Source organism: Hoplias malabaricus, chromosome 7, assembly GCF_029633855.1.
Source record: "Hoplias malabaricus isolate fHopMal1 chromosome 7, fHopMal1.hap1, whole genome shotgun sequence".
In the NCBI taxonomy this organism is placed as follows: Eukaryota; Metazoa; Chordata; class Actinopteri; order Characiformes; family Erythrinidae; genus Hoplias; species Hoplias malabaricus.
Genome location: NC_089806.1, coordinates 29,257,451 through 29,278,721, shown reverse-complemented (window position 1 = coordinate 29,278,721; position 21,271 = coordinate 29,257,451). Strand labels below are relative to the sequence as shown.

Below are 21,271 nucleotides of genomic sequence, written 5' to 3'. Positions count from 1 at the left end.
GAGAAACTGCATATGCAGAAACAACAGCTTTTGAACTGCAGAGGTGAATGAAACAAAAGAGTGTGTGAATTCTATGTGGACAATACTCCAACAACCAAATCTGAAGGCTGACCAATACCTACCATTCAGATATGAAAATTATAATGCATGTAGTTGTCCTTAGAATGTTCTTAGAAATGTGCTAATTGTCAAGTACACACTCCAAAATATTCTTTAACTATTTTGAGACTAAAACAGCACAAGTAAAAAGACGGTCAAAAAAAGGCTCTGGTCTTTAGCCATTTTTACTCTTATTCTCTGTTCTCTTTTTTGACTTATTTAATCTGTGCCTATTATTTCTATTATGCCTAATGTGTGTTTATTTTATTCCATTGCTGTTATTCCACTGCATGGTACCTACTCACCTCAACTTGCCTCAGCTTTTCCACTAAGCAAATTTGGAACCTGGTGTGAATTTCGCTCATGCTTACAATTGACTAAATGTGATGTGTAAACTTTGCAAAATCTCGAAGTTACATCTGATATTGCATAACGAGCAATTACAAATTGTACATTATTATTTGATATTTTACTGATTGACTGTTCCGATTTGTTTAATTCACACATTGGCCAGTTCGTGCTGCATTGAAAATTTCAATGTTTTGATAATGTTTCTGGTGCCTCTTGGTGGGAAACTTGTTTTTCCCAATTTAACTGATACCAATTCAATGCATGTGCTCCTAGAGAATTCTGGGAGTTGGAGTCCTGGAGGAGAGGACAAACTGAGAGGACTGTATGACAAAAGCCAAGCAGAGTGGAAAAACGTGTTGACCACTTGTAACCTTGAACTTGCATTCTCACCCAAACACAGATCCCGTGCTCTGATTGGAGATAGTCAGATTCAAAATTCTCTGCACCTTATATAAGTAGCACAAAATAAAATTGGCATGTTTTATCCTATATATTGTAACCTAGGAAACCCACCAAAAAAGAAAGAACCTGACTAGACTGTCCTATTTCAGTGTGAATGCCTTAAAAACTCTTAAAAAAAAAAATCAAACCTGCACCAACATTCTACATATTTTTTTTTTTTGCAGTGAAGGATTTTTAAGACTTCTTTAACCCCCAGGAGTCTGAGGGGTTTTCAGACACTCTGGTGTAGTCTGACATGCCTTGATTTTTTTACAAATTGTACGCATCTGAAATTATTTTTTCTCAAAGTGTTACACATGCATTTTTCAGAACTATCTCTGCAACAACAATGTTGAATCAGTAAGAGTGTCATACATCTATATTTTGATTAAATTTACTCTAAACTTAGACTTTCCAAAAACCTATTTTCAGAAGTGCTGATATACTGTGAAAAAACACATTCTAAACATTTCTCACCGAGACCTTTGAGGTCAAAACTTTGTGAACACGGGTCTTGGCAACACACTGCTGATTCTACTTTTCATAAATTGTATGTAATTTTATACTTAGGACATAACAAATGTGAGGTGACACTCTGTTTTTCTCAGTCACTGGCTCCTACATTGCATATGTATGAAGATAGGTGCGAAAAACCGAGGTGCGAGGTCCCCACCCCACTGCCTAATGAATGGCCCACTAGCTGTCACAGCCACAGCTGTCAAAAGAGAAGAGACCAGAGGCAGATGGTCACAGTTTATCACAGTTTATTGCAAAAAAAGAGAACTAAACAAGCAATAAAAACAAAAAAATAAATAACTGGCATGAATTAAAATAAATGGAAAATGTGTTCACATGTAAAGATAGTGATAATATACTAAAGATAGTCATACTGTATATCCTTGTGTGTGTATATATGTTTGAGTTAGTTCAACAAAAGATGCCAGTCTCTAAAACAGTTTCTGTCTGGCTGCATGCAAAGGTAGACATCACACTGTTCACACTTCCATGGGGTTTTTGCATACCACACAGCTGTTCAACAAGCTCTTCCATGAATGCCTTGTGGGTCAGGCTGTCCTGTTGCATAAGTTGTTTGTGGAGAATTTAGGCATTGGTAGCAGCAATGTCCAAGAAGTGAAGAAACAGTTTTCTGTACCATTTCAAAGTTTTGTGCTGAGTTGTTTAATGCAAAATGCTAAACTTACAGAGCAGATGTGGAAGGACCATGTGTTTACACGTTGGTGGTTGCAGACTTGGTTGACGCCGTTGGAGTATTTTCCACATTTCTGAAAGAAAAATAATAAGAAACGTGAGCTTCTGAGCAGTTACAAAGATTAGCTATACATGCCAACAGTCACTACAACTAATAATTACTTGTATTTCAAATACAGTACTTACATATGACCTATGTATAGCAGTACATAGCATAACAAGCTACATAGGATGGCACTATTACATTCACACAGGCCATTTACACATTACATTACCACACTAGGCTAAACATACACAGCCATTTACACATAAAGCCACACTTATGGTACTGGAGCCTCGCATGCTAATGTTAGCACTCTCAGCATGCACACTCAGATTAGCAACAGGCTACACTTGAATGTGCCGTTTACACAACAGCAGTTTTTTTTTTACATTCATTTATGCTTTCATATACAAAATAATACTTATTTAATTTATTCTTTATTTTAATTTACCCAGAATTCGCAGAGTGTACACTGTAAGCGCGAAGCGTGGGTTTGTTTCATTTGAAAGGAAATATTTCACTTACCTATCACAAAAATCCTCCTTCGGATCAATCCGCATCTCAAAATAAATCTTTCTTCATCACTGTCCTCCCCGCGTTCGTCAGATGAGCTGAAATCCTCTTCATTTTCCAGAGCAAAGCTCTCCTGGATGTGTAGCAGTGCCTCCGCAGCTTCCGTGAGTGCGACATGACGAAGCTCCACGAAAACAATTCCGCGACATGTGCTCTGAGTTTGTAACAAGCGAATGGGAGTTTTCATGCAAATTATCGGCAGTAATAGCTGCCGAATTACCATAGTGTCAACATATGAATGGCAGAACGCGCTATGGGCGGAACAAAAAAGCTTGTGCCTCAAAAATGTGCCGGTTGTTGTTTACGCTTCTCTCACAAGAATATAAATATATATATATATATATATATATATATCGTTTCTTCCTATATATAGTTGGAAAGTAGACCCTTCAAGGTTTCCGAGGTATGTTTTTTTTTTTTTTTTAGGATAAAATCTCGCAGAGTTATATACGTGTTTATGTGGAATTTCAATTTTTTTTTACCTCAGACGGCAGGGAACTGCCATATTGAGTATTGCTGTGTGCTATACTACACTAAACTTTTATACCAAACTAGCCATAAAAGAATAATGTTGTTATCATCTTTTTAGCTCAAATACGTGGTTAGTACTTGAAGGTGTTTCCAAAGTATTTTCCTGTTTACACATTAAAAGTAATTTAATGTTATATTGAAATTTCAATTGAGTTTGCTCAAATTGGCCACTGTTCTTTACTTAATTTTTAGTGCTTAAATGATCAAATAAAGATTCTGATTTCATTAGCTTTTTAATGCTATAAAACTAGAACATGTAAATCTTTTATCTATTATAATTGGTAGGAATTTGCTGTTTAAACACCTGGTTAATATATGGCATTTTATGTAGCACTATATGCATTAATGCCTCAAGCACTTGATGCAAGGTTCAGCCTCCTCTGTCTCACTTTCATAATTATGATTATTACACACTGTGATTGCAATATACATACATTGCAATATAATAAATTAGGGTTTTATCAGATTCAAAGCATTGTATAGCTATTTGAACAGAAAAGCTTTAACTGTAAGTATTTATGACTTTCAGTAATTCAGTACAATTTGTTAACACAATATTCACCTGAACTGAGCATGGTGATCATGCTTCTTCCATTATGTAAATACACCAGTGTTGAAAACAATGTTTGTGTAATTTTCTATACAGTCAATGATTTCAGCATACAGTGGAGGCTCTCTAGGGGAGCTGTTAATTTCCTGCTTGTTGATTTATCTATAGGTCTCCTGTGTGCACTGTCTAGTGTAGTCTGCTGAAAATGCAGGAAGTACTGCTTAAAAAGGCATTTTAAAGCTGTGCCTGAGAGTGCAAAATCTTCTTTTGCATAGCATGTGTGCAGCAGGGCTTCAGGCTGGACTACTATGGCTGTTCCAAAGAGTCAAACTAATAATGTTTATAACTCTAACAAAAATTTAAATAGGTGGTAATTTAGTATGTTATTTATTGTGCCTAAGTGTTCATAAAACATTAGCTTAGGCAGTCCTACAACATGTGTATTGTGCTGGTAAGGGTGGGTCAGACACAACAGTGATGCTTGAGTTTTTAAAGCAATAAAGTTATAATACTGTGTCCGTATCATGTCTCCATATCTACATTTATGAAATCAGGGAATTTAAGTTCTGCTTTTAGGGGCTTGAAGCAGTTCTATCAGCAGGAACAGGAGCTCATGTATCACTCCAGATTCAAAGCCCAGCAGTGCACATAATGATTCAGAACTGGAGCCTGAAAGCCTATAGCTATGAGGATGAGTAAATCAGATTTGTGTCCTCAAACACCCGTAAAATGAACATATTACACAATAACTACGTTTGTTTATGTATTATATACGGCAGCGCACATGTGCCATGAATCAGGCTAACAACAGTTTTGCCCTTCCTAAATAATAATAATTTATCATTCAGAGGATGCAGATGCAGCACCTCCTACTAATAAGAACCTGATGTCACTACTATGCGATGATTGGGTTAAGCAGCCTATGTCCCCTTCATTACAGCATTTACACCTCTACACAATGTCATACATCAACACTGCCTTGATCTAGCAAGACCACCTTATATTTCACATTCAATTTGCCAATTACAGCTATTTCAGTCTTGGTCTGCTGTGTCAGGGTTATTGGTGTTTGATTGTAACAGTTTGATAGCTGTAAGTAGCACACAACACTGGGAAACATGATGTTCGGCACACATTTCAAGCTTCCTTTCTATATTTCCTCTGCAGCTTTGTGGTTTGCAATAAAGTGCAGACAAATGTTTCAGCCAGCTTCTGCTGCAACTTTCGAGGCCACATTGATTGTTTGCACCTGCCCACAGGTGATGCTTTTAACCTTCAGCAATCTGAATACTGCATTTGAGGTTTAAAAAATATATGGTATGTCTAGATTGTTTTTTATCCCACACATTCCAATGTATAAACAAATTATGTACAATGAACAAACAAGGGATTAGGAACCCCTACCTTGCATCTAAACTCCACTGACCATAGAGGAGTACTTTGTAGTTTTACAATTACAGACCTGTTTCACCCTGCTCTTTAGTGGTCGGGACCCCCTACAGAGCAGGTACAATTTGGGTGGTGGATCATTCTTAGAGCTGCAGTGATACTGACGTGATGTCAGTGTATTAGTGTGTGTTGAGCTGGTACGAGTGGATCATCTACAAGGTGGACCAACAAGGTAGGAGTGTCTAACAAATTGGACAGTGAGACGACACAGGGTTTAAAAACTCCAGCATCAATGCTGTGTCTGATCCACTCATATCAGCTCAACACACACTAATACACCACCATCACATCAGTGTCACTGCAGTGCTAAGAATGGTCCACCATTTAAATTATACCTGCTTTGATATGAAAGAATGCAGAGAAAAGATAACAGTCTGTAATGGAAGGACTAAAATGTGCTCCTGTTTGGGCAGTGGAGCTAATAAAATGGACAGTGGGTGTAGATAAAAGATAGGTCTTCCTAATCCAGTGATCATTCAATGTATATAGCCAAGGTGTGTGGATACCTGCCAATCCAACATGTCTTCTGAACATAAACGTATTAATAACTGTATTAATTTGTCCCCCTTGGTTATAGTAACAGTTTATGCTATTCTGACAAGGCTCTAGAGTAGGATTGGGCATGATTGATAGCTTTATAGCATTCAGATACATTAGCAAGGCCTGATACTGATGTTGACTGATTAGTTCTAAATCACAAACACCAGTCCAGCTCATCTTTAATTCACTGAATAGTCCAGCCTTCACTTCCAGCAGTGTCAGTTCTCCACTCACAAATGCAGGGGTCTTTATTCTTCTCTATCTTGATCTTAACAATAGACATATTAAAATTAAGCTCATGTGCAGGTGCTCCAGAAAGTGGCATTTCATTTTATGGGTTTCTGTGGAGATTACGCAGGCTGTCTGTGTACAAATTAACACCTGCCACGACAGTGGGAGCAACTTAAATCAGATGAATTAACTAATTATATGGGTTTAATTCACCTACGGTGGACATATAGTAATGGATGATATTTGATTAAAAAATATTTTAATCTCCAAACCTCAATCAAATTTTATTACCCAAATAAAGTATGTGGTGGGTCAGTTTTTGCAATTGATTTTTCCTTCCTATCTGATTTATTTGATATTTTCTAATATCAGTGAAGCCCTAATAATCTTGCAAAATCTAGTCTCTACTCTTTCATTCCAAATTATGCTCAATCACACAATCATAGTTCAGAATTGAAAATGTCTACACCTTCGTAACCCTATAGCAAATGCAACCTTAGCGTGTGAATGAGTTATTAATTTCATTTAGACATGTGCTCCGTTAAACAGCAATATCAAATATTAAAAATATTCTTTAACTTTTTTGGATGAATATGTCTTCATTTTTTTAAAGCCCTTACCAAGATTAAGTCATTATATATTTTTGTATTCATCAGAACAGCAATGTCACGGCTAAACTTCAAAAACTAGTAACAAATTCACCACAATTTCTGTCCTACGTCCCAACATTTTCTTGAAGCAAAAAAAGTGATTTAAACATTATCTGTAGCACACTTTACATATTGATTGATAATGTGTAATATAATGAAATTATATACTTTTTAAATATGGGAATGCATAATTTATAACACATAATAAATAAATAAATACATGAATGTATGTCCAAAGGCTTGAAATACATTTACGATGGGAGCCAATTCACAGGCACTGAAGATGTTTAAAGTCAAAGATTTCTCTGTTCATTGACTATATACAAGAAAATTGTTGTTTATGAAAACTATCCATATGCTAAACATATAAAATAACAGAAATTGGACAGAAAAACCCTCAGGTACTGCTAAATGTATTAAACACTGTTCAATGGCACATGAAGCCCCTTCAGTGAGTGAAACAATGCCTTTTCCTTTGTACCTCAAGTTCTGATGTCTTTGCTTAATACTATTAAGAGTAAACATAATGATCTGGGTGACTGATGACAGTCTACATTCGCTTTGGAGATAAACAAACCCAACTCAATATTCTCCAACAAAGACAATGCAAATTTTATAACCATACACCACTGTACATTCAGAGCACTGTAGACCTATTCATTTTAAGTAGCCAAACACCTTTTGTGCTCTGAGCCCTAATCTGTACCATTTACATAATCTGCAGAATATGTAAGTAATTCGGAGTGATTTGACATGATGTGTTAGTGACAAATGTAAGGAATCCTATTTCTTTTCAGTTATAGTGAGAAAAAACGGGGGTCACAATATCAACACAATATATAAACAAGCAGTGCGCCTGAGTTTTATATATTTTAATACTAGTTAAATTGTAATTCTAACAGAAAAGTGCAACATTTTGTGGAACTGTTCTGCTTAATAAAGCCCTATGTGTAGGTTTCTGCCTTTAACCACATTAACAAACTCAAAAACCTATCCTAAATCTGTTATAATATCCCAGGCATCTAGCAGCATAGTCATATCACTTTTTTGTAATATGCGTCAGGTATCGCTAGTTTTTATATGTTTACAGAATTTGTAGAATTTGTCTAATCTCAACAACTGAATTCTGCAGAGAAATTTAATAAACAAACCAAACAGGTGGAATACTGTAGTTAGGACTTAGAACTGGCCAGTTTCACACTCATAAGATGTGACTGGGAAGTGATGGTTTTAACAGCAAGTTAACTGAAACAATACCATATGGTTTTAGAAGTGTTTAAACCTCAGATTTAATGAAAGCTTTGAAAAGCTTTCCCTCAGCTTTTATCTTTTCAGTGCAAATTACATGAAAGCAAAACAGCAGTAGAAGTCGCTTCATTATAAATGAACTTATGTGACCAGCAGGAGAGGATAGTAATGATTTTGACATCATATTTTAAAGAATTGCGCATATAAATGCAGCACAACCACCACCTGCCTAACAAACTGGATGTTTTGAAAAAAAAAAGGGGGGGGGGGGGTAAGGTTTCAATAAAAGCACCGTGTATATTAAGCTTGGACATTAAGGTTAACACTCGGCGAAACGTTGGCGACTCTCCTTTGGTCTCCTCACACCTGTACATAGTAACGGTAACAGCTTAAAGACGTGTATACACACACACACACACACCTGCTTCTCCGTCTGTGTCTCTGGTCTTTGGTTAGGTATTTTGCGGCTGTTGAGGAGAATGAAATACAGTAGAGCCGCCAGCCAGAAGAGCGCCGCCAGAGCTAAAGTGAGCTTCCGAGAGATCCTCTTCATGTCTTTCTGCTGTGTTGTTGTTTTCGGTCGGCTGTTTAAGCTGAGCTACATCTTTCCTCAGCTGTGTGAGAGGAGCGTGTGTGAAAGGCTCTTCTCTCTCCGCTCTCTCTGAAATCTCTCCTGAAAGCGCCGAGGGGACTCGTCCAGCTTTGATTAAAATCATGCCTTCCCCCCGCTGAGGTAACGAGCAAATGTGAATGAGTTTAGCACCACCTACCGCGGAATCATCTGGACACGACCTGCTTTTACTCTCCCTATTCTTTCCTCCTCACTTTAACTTCTCCCACCGTCAGCTCCTTCAAAAGACCATCTGAGGAATATAAAACTCTGGAACAAAATATACCATCTCACAGCAATGGAAAAAATGACGTCGTAATAGTCTAATAATAATTACTTAAGTCATAATGAGCAGATTTGTAATAATTCTGTCTTAAGGTTTCATAGTAATAAATTAAATACACCTTCTAAAGAGAATCAATGTTTTTAACTGTCACGGAGGGAGGACGAGGAGGCGGACACAGACAGCGAGCATATATCGGTCCACTGGCATAAAAAGGCTGGCACACCACTGACTGTAGACCACTGCTGGTCCACCATCGGACCACTCATATAACCGTCCTGTACAGGATATAACTAATTTTTATCTCCTCAAACAGATTTTAAACTCAAAGAGAGTTTTATTCTGGAAAACATACTAATACAAATATGACCAACAACTATGAGAGATATAATAATGAGTATAAGCATGATATAAAATGATTATGCTAAAAATTTTGTCACTGTGCTGGATTAAAATTATTTATTAATCTTATTTATAAAGGATAACGAAACAACCTAAAAAAAATGTAAATTGGATTGTGAATGGAAAAGTACTAAAATGTGGCATTTTGTCTAAAATTCTGTTTAATCACCAGCGGTCTGCCCAGAAAACTAGTGGACCTCCAACTTTGCCCTCAGTGGGCCAGCAGTGGTCCACAATCTCCTTGCTCTCAGGGGATATACATACAATTAAAAAAAATGTAACTAAACCAAAACAAAACACAATCTGAAACTAAATAAACACAGGCAGATCAGAGAAACACAAACAAGAACAACACTTGAACAGGAGCAAGGAACAGCCTTGAATGGGTGTAGACATACGTACAACACACAGAGACAGAAACACAAATCTACACACAAGAGCGGACAAAGGAGCGCTGAGAACATGGGGGTATATACACACATGACCACAGACAAGAAACCCTTGTGAAGGATAACAAGGGCGCAGGAATACAAAGGAGACAGGAGGGAACACTAATGACAAGGTGGGACTAAGGAAGAGACAATGGAGGAAACATAGCCATGTGCTCCTTAGCCCACGGCAAACAATGGAACTCAGACACAGACAGCAGGAAAGGTGGAAGCGTGTCAGTAGCCCCCCCAAACGTGCAAGTCACTGGGCACGTAGACACAGACCACCTGACTGGAACAGTGACTGGACAGGAGACAGGATTGTAGCAGAGATGGATGGAAGATTGTGTGCAAGACGTGACAGAAGTAGAAATAGGACACTGCACTGGAGACTGAACAAGAGACTGAATGAGTAACAAACCACCGGAGGTGAATGACAGCAGTAAAGTTGTTTCAGCTTTCGATATATTTGCCAGACATTCACCCAATTTCAGGCCTATGATAAAGTACACCCAATGACCAATACCTTTCATGCTCATTTGGACATGTGAACCTTGTAAAAATTTGTGAAAACAGATTCTATGTCAGATTTCCTATATTTTCTATTTTTTGACTAGGAAAGATGGGTGTCACAATCAAATGACAGTACCCACAGCCCCAATTTCAGGCCTATGATGAAGTAAACATATATATACATATACATATATGAAGACATATGTATACACACAGAAACATCTACACACAAGACCAGACAAAGGAGCGCTGAGAACAAGGGGGAATATATGCACATGACCACAGAAAAGGATCACCTGTAAGGATAACAAAGGGGCAGGAACACAAAGGAGACAAAGGTGGGAACTCTAATGACAAGGTGTAGCTAAGGCAGAGACAAGGGTTTAGACTGGAAACAAAACAAAACATAGCCATGTGCTGCTTGGCACATTGCACACTAGGGAACTCAGACACAGACAGAGCAGGAATACAAGGCAAAACAAGGCTATCCTGGAGGTGTCAGGAGGTGTTTATATGTCAGAAAAAATGCATTATGTACACAGTCAACCCATGACTGGGCATTTCTGCTACAAACATGCAATAGTATGAAAGCAAATCTGTCTCATCAGACTTTGAAATATTATCTATATTATATTATTTTGCTTCGAAATTATGCATCTGAATATAATTATAAATTATATAAAAATAAATATAATTATAAATATTATAATTATTATATAAAGAGATAATATCCACGGAAGGAAGCTAAACGTGTAGTTTTTCCAAGGTATGAAAGTTGTGTTCATATTTTGCCATTTAGCGGCGACAGAATGCAACTAGTGCAGCATTTAATGTGAAAGAGAAAGTCCTAATGAATCGATTGCTCATCCTGGATGTGTGCTCTGAATTTTTTGTAACTTGTATTTTGGTATCTTAATTTCGTCTACTGAATTTGAGCAACTTCAAAATATATTGTTTGAATTTTTTTGACATTTATTTAGCTTGATTTTTTTTATCTTAATTTATTAACCTTCAATAATAACAGTGAAAACATGTTCTTGAAAATTCATGAGTTCTATTCAAGAGCAATTATATTCAGATGCATAAAATATTCAGAGGTGTAATTCTGAAGACTTAAATTCAAAAGAAGCAAAATTTAGATGCATAATTTCAGTGCAAAAAAAAAAAAGAAAAAAAGAAAAATAAGTCCTACAAATTCAAAGGTGGTAATATTTCAAATTCTGATGAGGCAGATTTGCTTCCATACAATAGCCTATAACAATGACAGTCTCAAAAACACAGATTCCGTGTAAACCTAAGTAAACAATCCCATCAACTCACAATTGTAAAATGAAGTTGCAAGAAAGTGTAGGAGGGGTGATTGGAAACAGAAGTGGAGACTAATTGAATATTCATAGATCTGCATGCTCTGAATGTAGATAAAGAGGAATTATATCTAAGCCACATTGAAGGCATTAAGTGAGTTTTATTTTTCTTAGAAGTAATTTCTAAAAAAGGACTGGCACCCCGTCCATGTTGTGTTCCCACCTTGCGCCCAGTAATTCCGGGTAGCTCTGGACTCAACGCAACCCTGAATAAGCCTGGATAAGTGGTTTCAGACAATGAATTAATGAATAATTTCTAAATATATAATTTGGAAGAGAACAAAGCTCAGTTCTGAGGACTTTAATGGATGACCAGAGAGTGACTTTATTTTCTCTTAATGAGAAAGGATAGAATTTAATTATTTTGTGATAAGTCACAATTATGTGGTTATTATTATTAGAGGATGAGTGATAATTTTGTAAAACTTTATCATATTTATGACTTACTAAATGGCTTACTAAATTTCACAGAGAAGATTAGAGCCAGCTACATTTCCTCAGTGTAGGTAATAATAGAGGAATGAGATATAAATGAGTAATTCACAGGCAGCTCATATGAAATGTTGTAGTGATGTGAAAGTGACACTGGGGTCACAATGTATAAAATTTAGCTATTGTATTTTATCTAAACCATGTATCTTCTGAGTGTAAAGGGCATCGGGCAACATATTAGCAATCAGTTTGTGTAATAATATTATTTGTTTTTACATTTATAAGCTGAGGAATATGAAAGCAAAAATGAATTAATGAATGAATGATTTTAAGGTCTATAATATCAGAGTGCAATGAATGCAACATCTCTGAGGCCTATATATTATATTGCCAAAACTGACTTAAAAATGTAGCTTCAAATACATGTTTTTTTTCTGTTGGGCAATAAATGAAATAAAATCCAAAATTTCTATAATTTTAACATTTCTATGTTTCTATAATCTGTAATTTTAACATACCTTTTTAAAGAAATACAATTCTCTTGCATAGAACCAATATATAGGGCAGCACGGTGGCGCAGCAGGTAGGGACCTGGAGGTTGTGGGTTCAATTCTCGGTCCGGGTGACTGTCTGGAGGAGTTGGTGTGTTCTCCCCATGTCTGCGTGGGTTTCCTCCGAGTGCTCCGGTTTCCTCCCACAGTCCAAAAACACACGTTGGTAGGTAGTTTGGCTTCTCAAAAGTGTCTGTAGGTGTGTGTGTGTGTGTGGTTTGCCGTGTGAAGGACTGGTGCCCCCTCCAGGGTGTATTCCCACCTTGCGCCCAATGATTCCAGGTAGGCTCTGGACCCACCGCGACCCTGAATTGGACAAGCGGTTATAGATAATGAATGAATGAATGAATAATTTTGCTAGTCTGCCTTGCAATTAATAACTTCACCGAAAATCTTTGTGTCGGATTTTTAGAAAATAACATGTATTTTCTTTATTGACAATTAAGATCTAATTCTACAAGCATTAACATTGTGCTGTATGTGTGTCTGTTTGTCTGAGGGAGCCTCTGCTTATGGTGGGACTGAAGAACAAATGACTATGATCTGCATAAAGTACTTTCAAATATTTAAACATTTTTGCAGAGATCATTTATATAAAGTGTAAAAAGCATGGGTTAAAACATGGAACACTGTACTACTGTAACTTTAAAAATAACATTCTGATCAGAGACACTTTTCTTGGAGTGGTTTGTGTAAATTGATCCAAGTCTCCCATTAAATATGTGCAAATATATTGAGTACAGTACTCCATAGGCTTCCATATTCATATGGAATTCACAAGGAAGATGTGTTGAGTACCACTTGTCCAGAAGAACATTACTTTGCAATGGTTGTATAGAGTATTTAGACATATTTGAAAAGAGGGTTTCAACATTTTCATTTTATTTTTCTTATTTTTTTTCCCTTTAATTGTGAGAGGTCCTGGGATAAAGCTGATTCTTAAAAGAATATATATCCTTTCTTGTTTTGTACGTTCCAGTAACATAGGTTTGTAGTAGCATCAACTGTCAGTTTCTTGACATCTAAATGATCAGTAAGCTCTGATATCAGCATAGGTATCCCTCCCTAATGTCATTTTAATTAAAATTAGAATTAAACAATTTCTCTGTTGTATATTGCATTATCATGCAGGGCCTGCGGTGCAAGGGAGTTATCCTTCTTTAGCATCTGTCAAATCGCAGGAGATATAAAAGCACAATGTTACTTTATTTTTGGGTTGGCAGGCCTGCAGGAACACATTACCATAGTTCTAATTAGCTCTTGTGCTGCAGCCCAGAGGTGGAAAATGATACTTGGGGAGTCTTCTTACAGAAAGAGATGAACCTGAGGATGTTCTTGTGCAGAAGACGATTGGCTTCCTTGCTGGTATACTTGGAGGCCCTCCTGTAGAAACAACACCAGGCAAGCGTAGCGTTGCCAAACTACATTTAGCTGCAAAACATTTGTCACACAAGCATCACTGATGTAATGGTGAGAAAGTCACTCCTGTGGGTCCAAAATATAAATTTTTATTATTAGATGTCCTTGAGAGTAATTTAGAGTGAATCCCATGTCTTACTTTGACCCTTATCCCTTGTTTTCGAGTATTATCTTACCCCTTTGAACTGAGTTCATTGTCATTCATTGTCTGCAACCGCTTGTCCATTCAGGGTCACGGTGGGTCCGGAGCCTACCTGGAATCACTGGGCGCAAGGCGGGAACACACCCTGGAGGGGGCTCCAGTCCTTCAAAGGACAAGTTACAATTTGTACTGGTTAAAATCTTCCCCTGAAAGAACAGCACTTCAGCGGTGCTTTGCTGCCAGTCTGTAGTGATATCAGAAAAGGGCTGCTGAAATTTAGGGAATCATATTCAAAAGTGTTACACAATCCTATATCATCACCCACTCCTAACTCTCTGTGATATGAAGCTGAATTCAGCCGCTTGTTTGGAAGCTTTTTTTTCGGAAACTTCCGGGTTCCACTTTAAATGTTGCAGTAGCCACAGTTGCTAGATGTAAATTCTACACCATTTAAGGAACTGAAAATATTCAAGCTAACATCGGCGTACTACTAGCAATGGTTTATGCTTGTCATTAAGTAAAGGAACATAATGCATGGTAACTATATTTAACTAAGATAATACAATGGTTTTCATAGTTTTTAAAGGAGACAAATATTACATTTGTGGCGTTTTTCATCTCTTGTGTGGCCATCTTTCAGGTGATTTTCCAAGCATTCATAGACATCAATTTGAAAATGTACCCCTTAAACATCTCTATAGCTCTACCCCTTGGCCCTACCTCTCTTTCCCAACAAGAATTGGAACGCTCTACCCTTAGCCTAGGGCTAAGGGATGAAATGGGATTCACATTTAGAAATTTAAGTCATGGTCACACTGGGCTTTTGTTTGTGAATTTTCATAAGTCCATTAATTTCAAAGATATTCAAGTTCAAGTTCAAGAGGTTTATTGTCATTTCAGCAGTATACAGTGTTTACAGTACACAGTGAAACGAAATAGCGTTCCTCCAGGACCAAGGTGCTACATAAAACAATACACAACATTAAAGTGCAACTAGTGCAAACATAAAACAGTGCACACGCATTAAAGTGCAAAAGACATAAAACAATACACAACATTAAAGTGCAACTAGTGCAAATACAAAAATACAAAACAATATCCATACAATACAATACAAGACAAGACAAAAAAGTACGGGGGGGGCTGAGGGGGAGAGACACTGCAATTTAAAGTGTATTTGTGCTGTAAATGGTAACTGGATGTAACCATGATGTAAACAGGATATGTGTAAACAGTACACTCGTTTTCCGTATATCATTTTCAGTCCAACAAACCAGTGTTTTGTGAAGGTGTGTGGGTGCGCTTCTTCAGTCCAGTCTCAGTCTCTAGGTGTTTAGGAGTCTGATAGCATGTGGGAAGGAGCTGTTACGGAGTCTGGATGTGAGGGCTCGAATGCTTCGATACCTTTTTCCAGACGGCAGTATGTTGAAGAAGGGTGTGTGTGATCTCCCACAATGCTGAGTGCTTTGCGGGTGCAGCAAGTGGTGTAAATGTCTGTGATGGAGGGAAGAGACACACCGATAATCTTCTCATCTGTCCTCACGATCTGTTGGAGGGACTTGCAATCTGCCACAGTGCAGTTCCTAAACCAGACAGTGATGCAGCTGGTCATGATGCATGAGCAGTGTGAACAGCAGTGGACTGAGCACGCAGCCCTGGAGGGCTCCAGTGTTCAGTGTAATGGTGCTGGAGGTGTTCCTACCAATTCGGACTGACTGAGGTCTCCCACTCAGGAAGTCCAGGATCCAGTTGCAGAGAGAAGTGTTAAGGCCCAGTATATTCAGCTTCCCGATCAGGTGCTGAGGAATGATGGTGTTGAATGCTGAGCTATATAGAGTATTATAGAGTATAGAAATGCCCTCACTAAAGCTCGCTCAGCATATCTGGCCTCGCTGATCTCCCATAATAAAAATAATCCGAGAGCACTGTTTAGTGTGTTTTCTAGAATTACAAAAAATCAAGCAGGTTCTGAACAACTAATTCCAGCAACTCTCACCAGTAAAGATTTTATGGACTTTTTTAATAATAAAATTGAGAATATTAGACAACAAACTCTAGCCACAGGATCAAATCCATCCTGGCTGCCACCTGATGTGAATGAAATAAAACATAATATAACTGTAAAAGAAAGACTTGAAACCTTTTGCCCACTCCCACAATTAGAACTAGAGAAGATTATCACCTCCGCAAACTGTACAACTTGCACACTTGATGCAATTCCCACAAAGTTGCTCAAAGAAGTACTACCAGCTATTATTGATCCTCTTTTAACTATAGTAAACTCATCGCTTAGTCTGGGCCATGTACCCAAAGCTTTTAAACTAGCAGTTATTAAACCTATGATCAAGAAACCAAATCTTGATGCTAGTGCACTGTCTAATTACAGGCCTATTTCTAATTTGCCATTTCTGTCTAAGATCTTAGAAAAAGCTGTGGCCCAACAACTTAGTTCATATCTACATAAGAATCATATATATGAAAAATTCCAATCTGGATTCAGGCAACATCATAGTACAGAGACAGCTCTAGTCAAGATAACAAATGATCTTCTTCTTGCCTCTGATCAAGGCCACATATCCCTGTTGGTGCTTCTTGACCTAAGCGCAGCCTTCGATACAATAGACCACAATATTCTCATAGAAAGGTTAGAAAACATGGTTGGAATCACAGGGACAGCCCTATTATGGTTTAAATCTTACTTAACGGAACGTTATCAATTCGTAAAAGTAAACAATCTAAATTCAAATTATTCTAAAGTAAGATTTGGAATTCCACAAGGCTCTATTTTAGGACCATTATTATTTACATTATACATGTTACCGCTAGGCACAGTTATAAGAAACCATGACATTAACTTTCACTGTTACGCAGACGACACACAATTGTATATTTCAGCCAAGCCCGATGACAAACACAGATTAAAGAAAATAGAGGACTGTGTAAAAGACGTGAAAGGCTGGATGTTGCGTAACTTCCTCCTCCTAAACAGCAACAAAACAGAGGTCCTGCTTTTGGGTCCAAAAGTGACAAGAAATAAATTATCAAACTTAATTTTAAATCTAGCTAACTTTCCAGTTAAACCTGGTTCAGCAGCAAAAAATCTTGGTGTCATAATTGACCCGGATTTATCATTTGATCAACACATAGGTAGTATCACTAGGACAGCTTTTTTACATCTTCGCAATATTGCTAAGATTAGAAATGCCTTATCCCTTCAGGACGCAGAAACATTAGTACATGCCTTTATTACTTCAAGGCTTGACTACTGTAACGCACTACTGTCAGGATGCACCAGCAGCAATTTAAGAAAACTTCAACTAGTTCAAAATGCTGCAGCTAGGGTCCTCACTAAAACTAGAAAATTTGAACATATCAGCCCAGTTTTATCATCACTTCATTGGCTGCCTGTTAAATTCCGCATTGACTACAAAATTTTGTTATTAACATATAAAGCTCTACATGGGCTTGCTCCTGAATATCTTCAAGATACAATTTCCTATTATGAGCCCCCACGTTCACTCAGATCACAGAATACTGGATTTTTAAATGTTCCCAGAATTCAGAAGGCCTCAGCTGGGGGAAGAGCCTTTTCTTATAAAGCCCCCCAACTCTGGAATGATCTTCCAGAAAATGTTCGGGACTCAGACACAGTCGCAATCTTCAAATGTAGGCTAAAAACTCATTTGTTTAGTTTATCATTTGGTAGCTAATGCTCCCCCATAGATAAAGGCGGCAGATCCGGGGGGTCCATGGACACAGGGAATTATAGTATACTGAGACGCTGGTGCTGTCGTCCCGCCGCTTCTCGCGATCACTCAGGTTTGTTGACGGTGGAGCGGAGGGATGCCAGTGTTTCAGGATGCTCCCGTGTCTGTGTGTCCTCCTGGTTCTCTCCTTTTAGTTAATGCTGTCATAGTCAGATCTGCCGGAGTCATTAGCCACACTCTGGAAATTTTCATATTTTCTACTTTACAAACACAAAACAGTTCAAAACTAATTCCATCCCTTTACATCTTTCCGAGTAAACGACTGCCACCTGTCTGTCTGGACACTGATGGATGACTGTCGAGATCCTCCTCCACGCTTCAGACCAGCTGCCCAAGCTCCAGCAACCACCAAGTGCCTTGAAGCTGTCCCTACACTGAAGTTCTCATGGACTACTAACTATCATCACCAGTAGATTGACCAGAGGAGGATGGGTCACCCCTTGTGAGCCTTGGTTCCTCCCAAGGTTTCTTCCTCAGCTGGGGGAGTTTTTCCTTGCCACTGTCGCCCCTGGCTTGCTCACTTGAGGGTTTTACATTTGTCTTTACATTTCATGTCAAATCTTGTCTTACTGGAATTCTGTGAAGCTGCTTTGTGACAACATCAGTTGTGAAAAGCGCTATATAAATAAATTTGATTTGATTTGATTTGAGCTGAAGTCTATGAACAGCATTTGGGTGTATGTGTCCTTCTTGTCCAGGTGGGTGAGTGTCAGGTGGAGCGTGGTGGATATGGCATCGTTCGTTGAACGGTTAGGATGATACGCGAACCGTAGAGGGTCCAGTGTGGGGGGAAGTAGGGTTTTGATGTGCCTCATGACAAGCCTCTCGAAGCACTTTGTGATGACAGGTGTGAGTGCAACGGGATGATAGTCATTGAGGCAGGACACAGAAGAATTCTTAGGTACAGGGATGATGGTGGTGTTCTTGAAGCATGTTGGAACAACGGCGCTGCTTAGAGAGATGTTGAAGATATCAGTGAAGACATCAGCAAGCTGGTCTGCACATTCTCTGAGCACTCTGCCAGGAATGTTGTCTGGTCCAGCAGCTTTACGCGGGTTGACTCTGCATAGAGTTTTCCTCACGTCGGCTGCAGTAAAAGACAGCACCTGGTCGCTGGGAGAAGGGGTGGACTTTCTCACCGTTACGTTGTTCTGTGCCTCAAACCGTGCGTAGAAATGGTTCAGCACGTCTGGTAGGGAAGCATCTCCATCACAAGCAGGTGGTGTAGTCTTGTAGCTGGTGATGCTCTGGATGCCCTGCCACATGCGCCGAGTGTCTCTACTGCTCTGGAAGTGACTGTGGATGATCTGGCCGTGTGCACGCTTTGCCTCTCTGATAGCTCGGGAGTGTTTGGCCCTCGCTGTTCTCAGACCACCTTATCGCCTGATTTGAAAGTGACATCTCTAACCTTCAGTAGCGCACGCACCTCTGCATTCATCCACGGCTTCTGGTTGGAGTGGATGGTGATGGTCTTGGAGATGGTCACATCATCGATGCACTTCTCTATGTAGCTGGTCACTGATGATGCATACTCCTCCAGGTTGATTGTGTTGTTGTAAGTTGCAGCCTCTCTGAACATGTCCCAGTCAGTGCACTCGAAACAGTCCTGAAGAGTAGAGATTGCTTCTGATGGCCTGATTTTCACCTCTTTCAGAACAGGTTTCGATCGCCTAACGATGGGTCTGTATGCAGGAATTAGCATAACAGACATGTGATCTGAGTATCCGAGGTGGGGGCGGGGCTCTGCCCTGTACGCGTCTGGAACGTTTGTGTAAACAAGATCCAGCGTGTTCGCTCCTCTCGTAGCAAAGTTCACATACTGGTGGAATTTAGGGAACACTTTCTTTAGATTCGCATGATTAAAATCTCCAGCAACAATAAACAGTCCATCCGTGTGTGTGTTTTGGAAATCGCTTATGGCTTCATATAATTCCCACAGCGCTTGATTTGTGTTTGCATTGGGAGGAATATAGATTGCGATTATGTAAGCAACGATGAATTCCCGCGGTAAATAAAAAGGTCTACATCTCACAGCCACAAACGGAGGCTGCCGGCTCGGGTTAGCTCTTAGCCTAGCATGGATCCCCCCTCGCTTGCCGCGCTTCTGTCTCCTCTCACACCGCTTGTGTCATCTCGTTCCCCAGCCACTGGCATCAGGAAACGTCGAGGCTTCAGGGCCTGGCCTCCGTAGCAAGCGGAGGTTCCGCAGCGTCTCATGGGGTCATCGCTGATATTGTATATTACCTGTTTGCGATATTGAAGCAGTGTCTGGCGGTGATATATATGTACTGAAGGTGTTCCTGCGTCCATATATTATAAATAAAAATGAAAAAAAAAAAAAGTTTTTAAACGTGTTTAACCAAACAAAAGCCCACTTGGTTCCGGAGCGGCCGCTGCACCCGTGTTCACGCGCGCACCGCCATCTCCATTCAGATGGATTAACATAGATTCATCACAGTAACAGATGAATTTTGCACACAGGACTTCCATGTGAATATATTCTGCCTGTAAAATTCACTGAACAATAGCACTGCTGCTATAGGACTCTGTACTGTCTCTGTTCTGTCTGAGCCAACGTGGAGGCAGCATTGTCTGTTGCGGTTTGATAGCTGGAGATATTATACAACCCTTTTTACTGATTACAAAATACGACACAAGGGAGAGTAACGGTAAAAAAACGGAGAGCTAAAAAAACCCTCTTCTTTCAAAACTTATTATTATTGCTGCTGCTGCTAGAACTCCTGAACCAAAATGGAAGACAGTTTACAGCTCTTATGTCCAGCCCTGCTTACAGCCACGCCCATTTCACCAGGTGATGCAAAAGAAAACCCAATGTGACCAGGGCTTTGCATAAAATCTTTTTGTTTGATTATTTGCTAATCTATGTGTTATACAATGTTTCATGTGGCCCAGATTATAAAGGACAAAGGGCTTTTTTGGGTCAAGAAAATATTTAAATTCACAGGGAGAATATATATGAGAATTTTAAAAATAAATCATAATATGTTGTATTTTAGTTTATGATATTTCATATAAAACATTGTCATTCACATTGTATTAGGACTATTTAATGCAGAACAGATGTATACACTGCAAAATTGCCAGAGAAACTATGAATTCAACTATTTTTAAAAAGAAAATTAATTCCACCAAATACAAAGAATTGTTGCATAAATAAATAAAGATTAGGTTTCAGATTTTCAGACAGTGACTGCCTGATATTTAATTCAAATCATTTACATTTAAAATGCATTTGACCACGATATTTTAAAGAACAAATTACCACAACCATTACACAGTGAAGGAGATTACCACTAAAATGTCTTGTAAAATTAAAGTGCTGTGGAGTTTCGAGGCTGCTGGCAGGTGGTTAAAGTAACTTACCAACTAAAGTAATATTATTAAATCAGCATGAATTATACTGCATGTCACAACAGAGATTTAG

The 21,271-nt window shown here is 38.7% G+C and overlaps 1 protein-coding gene across 3 annotated transcripts in view; it reads right to left on the bottom strand.

Annotated features, from left to right (window-relative positions):
* The window catches only part of galnt14 (UDP-N-acetyl-alpha-D-galactosamine:polypeptide N-acetylgalactosaminyltransferase 14 (GalNAc-T14)), a 134,253-nt gene extending 125,557 nt beyond the window's left edge, over positions 1-8,696 (bottom strand). For all 3 annotated transcript variants that reach the window (XM_066676587.1, XM_066676588.1, XM_066676589.1), the window contains exon 1: positions 8,337-8,696. In XM_066676587.1, coding sequence (XP_066532684.1) covers positions 8,337-8,468 — 132 coding nt within the window. In that variant the 5' untranslated portion in view covers positions 8,469-8,696. The remainder of the gene's footprint in view (positions 1-8,336) is intronic.
* Positions 8,697-21,271: the final 12,575 nt, after the last annotated feature.